General features: G+C 42.6%; 5 protein-coding genes across 5 annotated transcripts; 4 read left to right on the top strand and 1 right to left on the bottom strand.

The window, feature by feature from the left end:
* Positions 1 to 1446: 1446 nt before the first annotated feature.
* EAE98_002742 (uncharacterized protein) lies at positions 1447 to 2387 on the top strand (the record flags this gene model as incomplete). The annotated part of the gene is made up of 2 exons (XM_038950362.1): positions 1447 to 1531; positions 1591 to 2387. The coding sequence occupies 2 exons, from the start codon at positions 1447 to 1449 to the stop codon at positions 2385 to 2387; spliced, it is 882 nt and encodes a 293-aa protein (XP_038812891.1).
* A 955-nt stretch (positions 2388 to 3342) lies between these two features.
* Positions 3343 to 5109, top strand: EAE98_002741 (uncharacterized protein; the record flags this gene model as incomplete). Its single annotated transcript, XM_038950361.1, has 1 exon — positions 3343 to 5109. One exon carries the CDS (start codon positions 3343 to 3345, stop codon positions 5107 to 5109), a length of 1767 nt encoding a protein of 588 aa, XP_038812890.1.
* A 1049-nt stretch (positions 5110 to 6158) lies between these two features.
* On the top strand, positions 6159 to 7297 carry EAE98_002740 (uncharacterized protein; the record flags this gene model as incomplete). The annotated part of the gene is made up of 4 exons (XM_038950360.1): positions 6159 to 6252; positions 6338 to 6766; positions 6820 to 6933; positions 6990 to 7297. 4 exons carry the CDS (start codon positions 6159 to 6161, stop codon positions 7061 to 7063), a joined length of 711 nt encoding a protein of 236 aa, XP_038812889.1. The 3' UTR covers positions 7064 to 7297.
* Positions 7298 to 7989: 692 nt separating this feature from the next.
* On the bottom strand, positions 7990 to 8649 carry EAE98_002739 (uncharacterized protein; the record flags this gene model as incomplete). Its single annotated transcript, XM_038950359.1, has 1 exon — positions 7990 to 8649. The coding sequence occupies one exon, from the start codon at positions 8647 to 8649 to the stop codon at positions 7990 to 7992; it is 660 nt and encodes a 219-aa protein (XP_038812888.1).
* Positions 8650 to 11675: 3026 nt separating this feature from the next.
* Positions 11676 to 12962, top strand: EAE98_002738 (uncharacterized protein). The gene is made up of 4 exons (XM_038950358.1): positions 11676 to 11809; positions 11864 to 11918; positions 11970 to 12173; positions 12228 to 12962. Exons 1-4 carry the CDS (start codon positions 11708 to 11710, stop codon positions 12740 to 12742), a joined length of 876 nt encoding a protein of 291 aa, XP_038812887.1. The 5' UTR covers positions 11676 to 11707; the 3' UTR covers positions 12743 to 12962.
* Positions 12963 to 12980: the final 18 nt, after the last annotated feature.

Here is a 12980-nt window from a genome sequence, read left to right as displayed (position 1 = left end):
GAACTCAAGAAAAAGAAACAAAGCTGGGGTACATCAGCATAGAGTTCATCCCTATACAAGGTGCTAGTTGAGTCTTGAAGCCAGAGGTTAGGCTCGTATCTCCTTGACGACGTTAGCCCATGTAGATATCAGACCACTCTGTATGCCACGAGAAAGGGTTGTCTTGAAGCAATGGCAATACATCTTGTTCGAACCGCGGTAGGCGATGTAAAATAACGAGTCGGTAATGGTTGCTCTGATAACTCATATGTCGGCAAGAAAGTCCAATTCTAGTCATGAGGAATGCAGGAAGCTATCAATTCCGCGTTGATAACTCCTTGGCATGGTTTTCTTTGCTAACGATAATCGGATATTTCTATTGAAAGTCGAGGTTTATTACTCCTGAGAAAGTTTTTGCCAGGGGTCAAGATCAGTTTCTTGGCAGCCTGTTCACCTTGATTGCGTTCCCCACAGTGTTACATAAAAAGCTCAGTACCGTCGAAATTCGCATGTGAAGAGCTGCACCAATGAATCTCCATTTCAATAAGATTTATTCTCATTTCCTATTCCCGGGGTGAAGAATTTGATATCATTCTCAAGCGAATACTTATGTTATCCACTTTTGTTTCAGCTTCGGGAAAAGCCAGAAACTGAAATAAGCTTAGTATTAGTCCTAATTTGTTGATTTCTACGGTAGTCTTGAGTCATTCCTTTGCAGTTTGATCACTGGTTAGAATGGGAAACAGCTGAGCTAGAGTGAGCGAATTGATCCTCATAACCACGTGCGATAGATGCAATGGTTGCGAGGCTCAATGACTAAAGAATATACTAATCCCAGTCCACAAGTATCTGCATTAAAGCTTGTTGCAAAATAGAGATGGGGGGACCCATACGCCCTCCCGGTACAGGGAACGGCTAACTTCAGGAATAAACAATTGCCCCGCTATTTGGGAAATCCGGGATCAATTCCTGTACCCACTTGAGTCCACGAAGTGAGTGCCTAGGTAATAATTACACTCGTTTACCAAATATGCGTTGGCCCATTAAATAAGATGGAGATTTGAATAAACGGGGTATTTGAAGGAACGCATATTGACGACTGGCATTTGGCGAATCTTTACCGGAATTTGCAATCTAATGCATAGTCCTTTCCAAAACATGGAACTTATGCCGGCTGCTCAGACTACGTTAGAGACATGCAAGATTTGTGGTTGATTGTCATTCTACCAATTCCATGGAGAAATGTTGCCCCATGTACAATGCGTCTATAACACACGATGGTGGAGGAAAAGCTGAATCTTGTGTCAGGGGTAGTGGGAGGTTGGGAAGGACAGATCTGTCATCACAAGTTTGGGTACTATGTAATTGATCCATATCCAATATTCGATAGAAGTCATCGAAAATTCCGGCTAGAACTCGAGGTCTCATCACATCAGCTCAGCTCAGCTCAGCTCAGCCAAAAAAAACATGTTAGAGACACAACTGCCGTCACAGGCTGTAGAACCTCGGATCCATGAAGGTAAATTGGCTATTGTCACTGGGTCGGCCAGAAGTAAGCTCTTGCCCTAAGTTCCTAACAATTACACACTCGTGATGCTCATCAAAGCTTAGGTATTGGGGCTGGAATAGTTAGAAAGCTTGCAAGCAAAGGCTGCAATATTGTTATCAACTATGCTACTACGAGCTCTGATGTTGCCGCAGCTACTCTCAAAGTAGAACTCGAATCGAAGCATTGTATAAAAGCGATAACCGTGCGTGCAGATATTAGTACATCTGCTGGCTGCGAACAGATTATCGCTGCTGCGAAAGAGAATTTCAAGAACTCCAATATTGGCGCTCTACAAATCGATATACTGGTACACAATGCCGCAGTTTTATATGTCGGTCCCCTTGAGAGTGTTATCGAAAAAGAATTCCACCACATCTACGCTGTCAATGTGTTGGGCCCTACGCTGTTGACAGCAGCTTGCAAGCCCTTCCTCCCCACCGATCGTTCTGGTCGTATTGTGATGATGTCTAGTATCAGTTCCAAAATCGGGACGCCGCACACAACGTTGTACTCAGGTACGAAAGCGGCGATGGAGGCAATGACTCGTGTGTGGGCTAGAGAATTGGCGGAAAGGGCAACCGTTAATGCTATTAATCCTGGGCCTGTTATGACTGACATGTATTTGTCTGCTTCCGAGGACGTTAAACAGGGTCTGGCTTTGTGGAATCCATTGACGCCATTGGCCCCAGTCAGAGAAACCGACAGTCCCGAAGTCAGAGAATTAGGCAATCGATTGGGTGGAAGAGCAGCTTATGATCATGATATTGCAGGCATTATTGCCATCATCTGCGATCCAGATTCATCGTGGATGACGGGAAGTTTGATAAGTGCTAATGGTGGACTATCTTTCAGCATGTAAGCGCTAGTTGGTAGTAGGAAATTTAGACGCTATGAAATGCTTTCCGCACAATTTTGTGTGACAGAAACGAGCATATGTATTCAAGTGGCAAGTTGAGTACCGAGGGCTGATGATACGAGCGAGCATGCTTGTCAAAGAGAATCCGCGATATTCCAGCACGATGCCTACGTAAACGAAACGACTGTCTAGGTCATTTGATCGTTCCGTAGTCGTTCAACACAATAGTTTCTGCCTGGTAGCTCGTGATATATTGAGAGATTCCGAGCTCCAATGAGAATTAAGTGCAGCTTAATGAGTGTGTCGATGTTTATGCTCTGTTGTCGAGGCATGTAGCGTCGTGCGAAATACACTCAGTGTGGACGAAATAAAGGGGCAACATCAAGTTCATCAGATTCCTTCTCCAAAATCCAATAAGGAATCAACTCATCAATGCTACCCTTTGAATCCTCATAAATAAATGTTAGGAAATTGATAATTGATTGAACTTTTTTGAATCATTGTTGTATTGTGAAATAATTTTTTTCCAAGCTTGGTTGGTTTGTCCGAGGGAGCCGAGTACATAACAGTCAATTTCGTGCACGGACTATTGATAACGACGAGCTGGAACTTGATACGGTCGTCTACGATTTGTAGCAATGATTGAATCCCAGAGTGTTTCCCTACACAGACAATAATCGACACTCTATCATCCCATATTATATCAAGATTATGTTACGAGGATCTCGAACAAGCCGAAGCTTTTTGGATCTCGACGTACGAGGCTCCTCAATCATCAAAGTGTATGCCCCAACAGGACAGTGGCTCTTTCGATCTCTGCTGTCTTAATATCCATTCTCCAATTTTAATCTTAATTACAATGAATTGGGAGTTTGATTGAAAAGCTTCCTAGAGGTACTAGCTTCCACCAAGATACGTATCAGGTACGACGCGACGAAGACAACGGTAAAGTACAAACATGACGCGAACCAAGTTGATCAATATGGATTCCGGAGCACTTGAACCTTACTCCATTGATGCCATGCCATCATATCTTGCAGCTTCTCATGCATGGTCCGATAACATGTTCGCAATCCACACTGAATACAAGAACACGCTTGGTGGAAGCATGATCGAGACTTCCGTCCGTACACTCTTTCCCAACATAAAATATTGTTGGATCGATACAATATGTATCGATCAAAATGACGAAGAAGACAAGAAACTTCAAATACCTGTGATGGGTGACATATATGGAAATGCGCAAGTGGTAGTGATCGTCACAACTTGTGATTTCCCGCGTTGGATGACGCAAGATTATTTGGATCTACTCACCAGGGACCTAGGTGAAGCCATCGCAATTTCTAGGAATGAAGAATATACAGAGTTCATGTTGGAGTATTGGGCACATGGAGATGGTCGACAAAAAATCATTGAGGGGATGGATTGTCTTGAGTTTTTCACCAGAACGCGATGGGCTGATCGAATCTGGACATTGCAGGAGTATATTCTTGCTCGACAAGTTATTTGGGTTGGCAAAGAAAATGTATGTCTTCGGATAGATGATGTTATGTTCAGTGCACTGCCGGACTTGTGTGATGTCTTCAATATCGAGGAAGCAATAGGTGGGAAATATGCTAAAGTCTACGACTTTTACACCGGTATGGTGAATGCTGGAGCTGGGAGAATTGATCAGACTCGTGTCATGGAGCTCTTGGGAAATCGCTCGGCTTCGTTTCCAGATGATGAGATCTATGGTGCAATGGCAGCTTCGGGGGTAGTTATACCCCCAGGAGTCGTCACCGGACAGAACAATGTTTGGGCCCTTTGGTGGGAGGAAGCAATACGTCAAGGGCATCATCGTTGGATATTTCTTCCTCCTGTCATATCCGAATTCACTAGCACAAACTGTATAATGCCACCGTTTAAGACGCGTCACAAATCATCACAGTATTCCGGACTTGATACAGTACATGTCAAAGAGGGTAAAATTAGCATTTTCGGTGGGAGCGTAAACATGTATGGTCGCTGGGCTGGTTCCTGTCGCATAATAAGGCGGTTGGGTAAAGTCTTTCGAGATTTGAATGGGGGTCTCCGTCGGGATATAACAATGATACTTTTTGCCAGTGGTCGTTGGAAACTAGCTTTACGGCTTGTTGCAGCATTTAGTGGGGGAAGGTATTCCTGGAAGCAACGTTTGGCCATTGCACAAGTTCTACAAGCAAACTATCATCGTGCTGAAAGGAACGCTAGCTCTAGAGGAGAGCACGAGATGGTTCTCCGTAGGCTGACAGAGTATCAAAGAACAATCTGGGGTGACTTCATGAGGCTCATGATGAGTCAAATGATTTCGCTGAATGATGGGATAGCTTATCTCGCTTGCATCGAGAACACTTTGAAGTCAACGGATATCATCATAGTGAGCGATAATCATCAGCCGTTAAACAGGCTTCATGCTCTTGATTTCGGTATAAAAGATGTTAGCGAGAGGACTCCCTTCATGATTGTTTCGGCACCAGATCCTAATGTAAAAGTTTATGATGGGGCTCCTATCAAAGCTCTCCATAAAGTTGGAATGTCTCTGCCAACGATCGTTTGCAAAACATTGCGCAAAGCAGGTGCTTATAAGGGCCATTTCATCGACTCACATTCACATGAATTTAACATTGGAGGCAGGGCATGTTGGTTTTGCTCAAAAACTTCGGATATTGGAGAATCTCGAAATCACACCGAAATCCTCCACTGATGAGATCCACTACCTACTCAATGTGGAATACACCTCGAGTGACTAGCTGCATTGAGTTAAAAAACAAACAGACATCAGAAGTGTATCACAGCGTGATCAAAGAGTTCTTGACTCTCGTCAAATACACGCTATGATGCCGACATGTATCTTCATATACATGTTCACAGCAATAAAGCGGATATCAAATGTGGGAAAGATTCAAAGAGTATGAACTCAACAAATCGATGAAAAAAATCACTGAACTGAAATAGAGAGAAAACGATGGCGACGATTTATTCCATATACACCGGCAACAGAGTGTTCAAATCTACATTCAGCACATCTTAAAAGCCTCTCAAATCAAAGACTTCCTCAATACGAATCTAAAACTAGGTATTCAAAATCCTTCTAAGGGTAGCAATCATTAGGATCTTTCATTTGTGCAGCTAAATTCGCAGGAGAATAAGCCTAACTTCCGATTACAACGTCAGAAGTCCCGTTGTTCATTTCTCAGGGGTAATATCCGTTTTATCGTCTTTGGACAGGAAGGAGGCTGATTCTCGGTACACACTTTTCTCAGCAAGCTAGCATAATCTTGCTTACTCACGCTATCTTTTGCCCCCAAGAAAGTACTCAATCCGCATCGAGACTCCCAGTGGAAATTATAGGATTGATATACCGTAATAAGTATGAATTTAACCTCAATCTTCGCTCGTATTCATCATCGAGAAATTTGGGATAAGAGTTATCACTTCTAAGATCATGCCTTGACCGCTTTGTATCAAAATAGATTTCGTTGTCTCCTTCTAGTCATTCTTTCTAAACCACTAAATCTATTTTTGACATACGCATTATTTTCCTTTCATAATGAAGTTCTCTACATACATGATAGTTCCTGCCCTACTTGGGTTGTGCAACGCGGTCACTCTAAACTCCCTCTGTAACACCAAAACGACAAGACCTGGTGATCTTGGTACAACCAAAGTCATTATACAAAATTTGCTTGACAATATTGCTCTTCTTGTCGATGCTGCTCTGGTGGTATTGATGCCTATCAATCCGATGAAAATATGCGGAATAATCTTTTCGCTTATTTTGGCATTAGGCCTACCAAATCTGGTAAGGTGCATGCTTCAGATAATGGTATACTTACGACTGTTGCAAGTAAGTGACTGTTTTTCAAGCCCAAATAATCTTCCAACATTTACTACCAGTCTGTGGATAAATACTTGAACTAGCACAACAATAGACACATTGCAAGGTGCCCAGAGATTCCTCAACAGACAGAACGGGAGATTCACTGTAGAAGGAGACGGTACAGGAAATCCATGGCTCTTCTATGATTCTACATGGCAAGTAGAAACAGAATTCATGTACGACCCTACCGGAAAACCGGTTCCGGGCCCAAAAGACTCCACCAAGCAGGCCAACTTTCGCACCTTCGCTGGCTCAGTCGATGCTAGCACAATAGCTTGGTCAAAGACATGCAATTGGGCAAGATATGCATGCTATTCCTCTGATCTGCACGACTACGTTATAGAAACCAAGGCAAATCGATACCCTGGAAGCTCACCCCCGAGGTATAGAGGAAAGACGCTATCACACAGGGAACTTCGATTTGGTCTTACGAATACGAGCCTTTATCGTGATGTCGTTACGCTTTGCCCAGTTGCATTCAGTACGGATTCGGAACCAAATGAGACGGTAGCTACTGCTATGGCATCGACCCAGGCGAAACTGTTGGCGCTTATCTTGATTATGCTTCTCCAAGATCGTTGACACTTTTCCATGAATTGATCCTTTTGAAATTTGGACGAGGAGCAGATGATACACCGGATAGTGCCAGTAAGTCAACTTAATTTCTTGACATTGACTTGTGTTACTAACAGAGCTCTCTGTAGCCAAATCAACTGAATGTCTAGCGCAAACAGCTAATAAGCAAAGTTCCCAAAGTCTAGTCAATCCAGACTCTTAAGTGTTCTTTGCGTGGTCTTACTATCTCACCATGAATGGTAATCCGAGCTATAAATGGCATAGCGAATTTGCCCAGACATAGAGATAGTTTTGAAAGTAATACATAGAAGTACGAGACAGTGTATTCAAATTCGTGTATATATGAGAATTTTGCCGACTTGCAATTGAGTATTCCGCATTGATCAATTAATATTGTGATTCTGAAGGTGAAGGCCGTGTAAACTTCACTTGCTGACACTTCAACTCGCCAGTTCCATCTGACTTGAGGTAACTTACGGACAGCTTTCAATTTCCTAGATCGAAACCTGGAGCTGTTGGATAAATTCCAAACTTGACATGATAACAAAGGTATAACGAATTATTGCGTATGTTGGATCGAGAAGCTATGTATAACCAAGTCCTACTACAAATGCTTGCCGAGACGCTATATCAGTAATAGGTTCAAGAATTTTTATATTCATGAACTCAATAAGTTCCGTCGTCTGCTCCAATACTGTAAAGAGAAAAGCATACTAAAGAGTAGCATCTGATGAAATTGATAAACGTAGATATCATCAAAAGCTTGTCATACAAGAATTTTTGAGCTGGTAGGTGTAAAGATGTACATTGATTGATATATTGGTTATTTACCAATCTTCTGTAGAAACGACAGTATGAGCGTGGCTTCTCTACACTGGTAGCCTTTGAAGTGAGCATATCGGCAAAACGATTGCTGAATCATAGTGACGTTTATTTAGCAGCACACGCCCTGAAAAGCCCAGTTGAGCTACTAATAAAATTGACCGGCTTTTACTCCTCCGCATCCATTTCTGCCATTTCTCTCTCCTCTTCAGATGTGTATTCCCAGAATTTCCAAGGAACAGTCTCAAATTTGCAATGCACTTCTTCCATCCCCAGCATTCCCTCATCTTTTAGGCCTGCCACCCACTAACTGAACATGTTCTTCGATTCTCCAGCTTCTATGAAAAATCCAGCTTCTACTTTGAATTCTTCTTCCCCTTCTTTACTGTGCCAGTAATGCAGATACCTCATGACTCTGGTTTGCTTCTCCTCAAACTCGACCGGTTCACTCACCCAACCCTTAATTGCCTTTCCGCTGTATGCACTCTTACCAGACTTCTTTCCGGGCGCAAAGAAGTAAATCAACCCTTTCAAGTCATTAACCCTCTTCTTTGCCTCGTCCTCTACGTCCTCCGGGAAATAAACATCCGTAATCCCAGTAAAATCAGTCAACATGTTCCAGAAGTCCCCTGATAGTTGAGCATGTGTAATGATTGGTTCTTTCCCCTCCGAAAGCTCTCTCAATACTTTCAATTGTCCTTCATACACATCCGATTCCTCGAATTTTCGTATGGCTTCCAAAGATTCCCAGCCAGTGATGAGCCAAACTTCGTTGGGTCGTTCAACCAATCGACCCCATACTCCATGTTCGAAACCTGACTGTAATTCCTTTGTGAGCGGTTTGATAATTTCAAGCCACTTCTTTCCTTCTTCTGATTTCCTATCTGAGATATGTTTATTAACGGGGATTTGAATTGCGATCCATGATGTAGGGGCCGTCAGTCGTGGAGCTTGAGCTCTAGCCATATTAGTTTCAGCCTTTGGATACCTATCCGGAGGTGCTATGAATGGTCAGATATCTGGTTACGTTTATCTTCATTTGGCAAATGATGGCTTATTATATGAGTTGTAGAAGGATAGCGGATAGCGGATAGCACTTCTGGCTGATGATATGAATACAAATAGAAGTCGCTGACTGTATTCATCCTGCTGGTAGTGAGATGATCAGCCAAGTCGTGTCAGAGTTTGAGTGGAATGATTATTTCGGCCCCTGTGATTCGGGGCCAGGACAATGCAAGTGCCTGCCTCGCTGCCCCTGGAGACACAGCAGATTCTGTATCACCTGACGTCATTAGTAATCACCAACCAATCTCAACTCATATCCTTCTTTTCCGATACATGATCATCATTACTTGCGTGGCACGTTGTCAACGTACTCAAAATTTCACTATGAACAAATCCGCCTTCATTTCTGATCTACGACATGAACTACGAAAGTCGAAGCAGATGTGACGCCGCGTTCCATCATAACCCTCTTGCTTGCTAATTCACACCATTCGTAGGGGGCTTGTACATTTACTTCGCCCTCAATCTTTAAAGTCTTAGAATATCCATTTCCTCGTTCTAATACTTATTCCATCTACCTCCCAATATTCTCGAACATTGATCAATCATGGAATGAAGCCTGACGCACATCATTTCTAGCGCCTCCAACTTCTTTTTTGCCTTCTGCAATTGATCAATAACGTATTGTTTTTCAAATTCCTCCGCTTTCGTCTTTGGAAAGTCTCCGTTCGAATGCTTAAAAGCACAGATTTGTTCCTTAATTTTTGAAAGAACCTTCCTTGATTCTAAAATCTCTGCTTTCATAATCTCGATATTGTTGCTAATCTCTTCACCTGAGGTGACTTCAGATTAATATTCGAATGCAGAGGATTGGAGTTATCTTGAAGATTCAAGGACTAACCTTGATCAGCATCAATCTGAGTCTTGTGTGTGAAAAATTGTTGCAATGTCCTCTCTGTCACATTGAACCTTTTGATGAATTCATCGACTGAAAATTGCGCTAAAGCAGAGGCTATGAAGTCATAGAGTTCCTTCATTCTCTGAAGGTCACGGACTTGCAATCCAGGGACAGTTTTCTCGTCGGATTGAGGAGAAAAGCCTGGGCTCAAGTTGTTTACTTTGATCCCAGTCTTCTGATAAGACGCAGAATTCTTGGTTTTCAATCCATTTGACCAATTTCTGGGGTCGACAGGTAACTCAAGTATCTCTTGTTTGAGATCACTTAACATGGGTGAGGAGTCCTTCTTGATCGAGCTATTCGAGACTGGCGTATCAGCAGAAGACATTGCTGTCGCAGTATTCGGAATGATCGCGTGTATCTTTTTTTGTTCTGAATGGGATTGCCGCTCATGCACGCAGATGTGGCCTGGATCTAGAGAGGAAAGCTCTACCAAGCGTTCATTGATGGCTACAAATAAAAAGAAACTCACACAAGATTTTTACGAGGTGACGTCTTCCAATCGTTCTTTCCCACGACATTTACATTCGGCATTAATAAAGCAAGAATTGTCTTTACGAAAGCCCAAATTGATCGGGATCAGATTCCAGTGTGCTAGTTCTAAATTTATGAATTATTCCTCCTCTTGACATCATCAAGGTTATGAGCTGTAATTTGCCATCTGCATCATTAATTACGAGCATCCCCCTTTGATATTTTGGCCATCATGGAGTTTAAAAGCTGGATTGCTCACAGTACATTTCGATTGTTGCTGTCCTGAGGATCAGCTGAGACCCCTTGCTCACGTGGAATATGGATGCGTACTTTATTTCTGTGATCTTTGCTCTCTTGAGACACTTATCGCTGTCTTGATAATTGTAGTCCGTCCCGGCGCTGCTCCGATGCCAGATTTGCCTGCGTCTTTCAAATGAAAGCAGAGGTTCGTACTTTTTTCTCTTGCAATTGAATGAGTTACCACTCGCCCGGTCTAGTTGGCGTGGTTCGTTCAGCTTCAAGATAAAAAGCTTGATGTCCGCTGTTACAGTCGAATTTCATGGCTGTTACAGATTAATGCTTTCTCTTTTACTTAAGTTGCCTCTCAGTCTGCCAACTCTTCCCCATCGTCACTTTAACGAAAATCTCGTGTGAGAGAGTCTATTTACCCAAGCATTTGTATGGCCTTAGCTTCACATTAGCTCAATTGCAACTTGATATACAATCAGACGCCTGATTGGAATCTCATCACCCTCTTGTCCTCTCTTGATTAGGCAATTCGTTTTCAATTGAAGACGTCGCAGGAAATCAAGTCCCCAAAGTGAACTGCCGTTCTTGTGGATGCGATGCCAAGTAAAGCGACAGGACGAAAGCTTCGATGACCCAATTAATGAAATAAAAATAAAAATTGAAGCCTATAAAAAAATCCGTGTGCTTGCTTCCAGGTACTAAATGCCATGGTTCTGATTTGGCATGAGCAACAAAGCCTCAGTGAAAGCTTCGGTGCTACGAAGATGCGAAGCACAGATATCAGGCAAAAATGTAAAAGTAAATTAATGAAGAGGAGGACCTGAAGTTCGCGGGCTATGTATTCAGAGAGATACTTGACTATGAAGCGTGATTTTGAAGGAGGTTGAGCATGGCGAGTCAAGTTCCTATGACAATGAAGATTGGTTGGAAGCTTGTAGAGACTCATTGAAATATGCGTAGAAGAACAGAGATCTGCTCAGGAGGTTACTCTATCCTAAGATTTGCAATGTTAGAATAACATGTTACACAAAAGTAACTCAAAACCGCCGCGTTTGCAACATGTTGTGCTGACTCATAAATCCAATCTATTCCGCGGTCCAGATCAACCCACATCATACGCTGTTACACAAAGGCTTGCAGCAGGCTTAACTTGGCTCTGCTTGGCCCCTGTTGATTGGTCTTTAATTTTTTCCATGTAGAGATCCGTCGGATGGTTTCAAACGCAGGAAGTATGTACATTTTTCATCACACGCAGGAATGACTCTTAATATCTCTTGTTTGCCTTTATTTGAGAAAGTTCTTCTTGATGTCGATACCAACCCAGTCTAGGAGTTCACAATGTCCAAAATGAATCTTTTGTACGATGAGGATCCTTCAGATGACGGTCCACCGTCGAAAAGGCAGAGAACTGCTGGAACCAAGAGCGATGACTTCGAGAACGTAAGTTCCTTACAAGATCCCTTTTTCCCAATATGGTACTTACATCCTTCCAAGAAACTGACATTACCCCTCGCTCTTGAGCTCGGCGAAGAATCTAGAGACCTTGAAAGTAAGTTCCCAAATCCTCAGCAATAAAAGGTACTGCAAACTGACAGGTTAGTCAAACTTCTGACAGAATGTCCCACCGCGTCCAAATGCGATATTGCTCAACCAGCAAAATGTCTATGTCGATGCTGTTATTATACCAAATACGGACATGTGGTTTTTGTACCGCACGACAGTCATCACGGTCACGACGAAGGTCCCGAAGACAAATGCGCAGATTGCATTAATGCTGAAAGCACAGTGAGAGGACAATATGCAAGTGCGTTGCAAGAAAATCTTATCATCAATGTATTATGAATCTAACTCTTCACAGTCGAGATCTCAGACCACTTGCCCCTTGCGCCTGAAGTTCGACATGATCTTGCGTGTCATTTCCGGGTGATTAGAGATATTTTAAGCAAGATGTTTTCGACCAAGATCAAAGAGATGAGGAAAAGAATGAATCGAGTAAAGATCGAAAGTATGCCTATCTTACAGGAAGAAACTTCAATGCTGCAGAAGGAAATCAAGGCAATCAATGGTCATATGGGTGATCTGGAAAGGGAAATAGAGAGTACATTCGCTACCGTGATGAGAACTGGGGAAAACATATCAGGAGCAGTGGATGGTTCGTCGGTGCTGCTGAGAGAAAATGTGCCGACAATTGTGCATCTGCCCAGTGGGGATGCTCCTAGGGCAGGTTTGTTGGAGGAGGAAATAAACAGATTGAAGACTGAAAATGAGAGATTGAAGACAAAGATACAGCTGTTCGAAGAAGTACAGGACATGACAGATTTCGAGACCCCAAGTGCTCCCATAAAATTCTTTCACCTCAAAATGAGACTCTGATTCATAATCAAGGGGCTAACCAACCCTTCTCATTGGGGTAGGAAAAATAAAATTATGACAAACAAATATACTTGATGCTGGCTTGGTAATATCCTTGGTATACACTCGAAGTACTGAGATGCCCATGTACAGTTTCATATCCTCATACAATTGTGAATGTTCATTTTCATTTGATCTTCATTCAAGTTCAGGTTAGTTAAACAAGTGAGAAAAGCATCGATTACTCCAATACACACGC

This window comes from Botrytis deweyae (genome assembly GCF_014898535.1).
Source record: "Botrytis deweyae strain B1 chromosome Unknown BDEW_005, whole genome shotgun sequence".
Classification (NCBI taxonomy): Eukaryota; Fungi; Ascomycota; class Leotiomycetes; order Helotiales; family Sclerotiniaceae; genus Botrytis; species Botrytis deweyae.
This window is presented reverse-complemented; position numbering and strand designations above follow the sequence as displayed.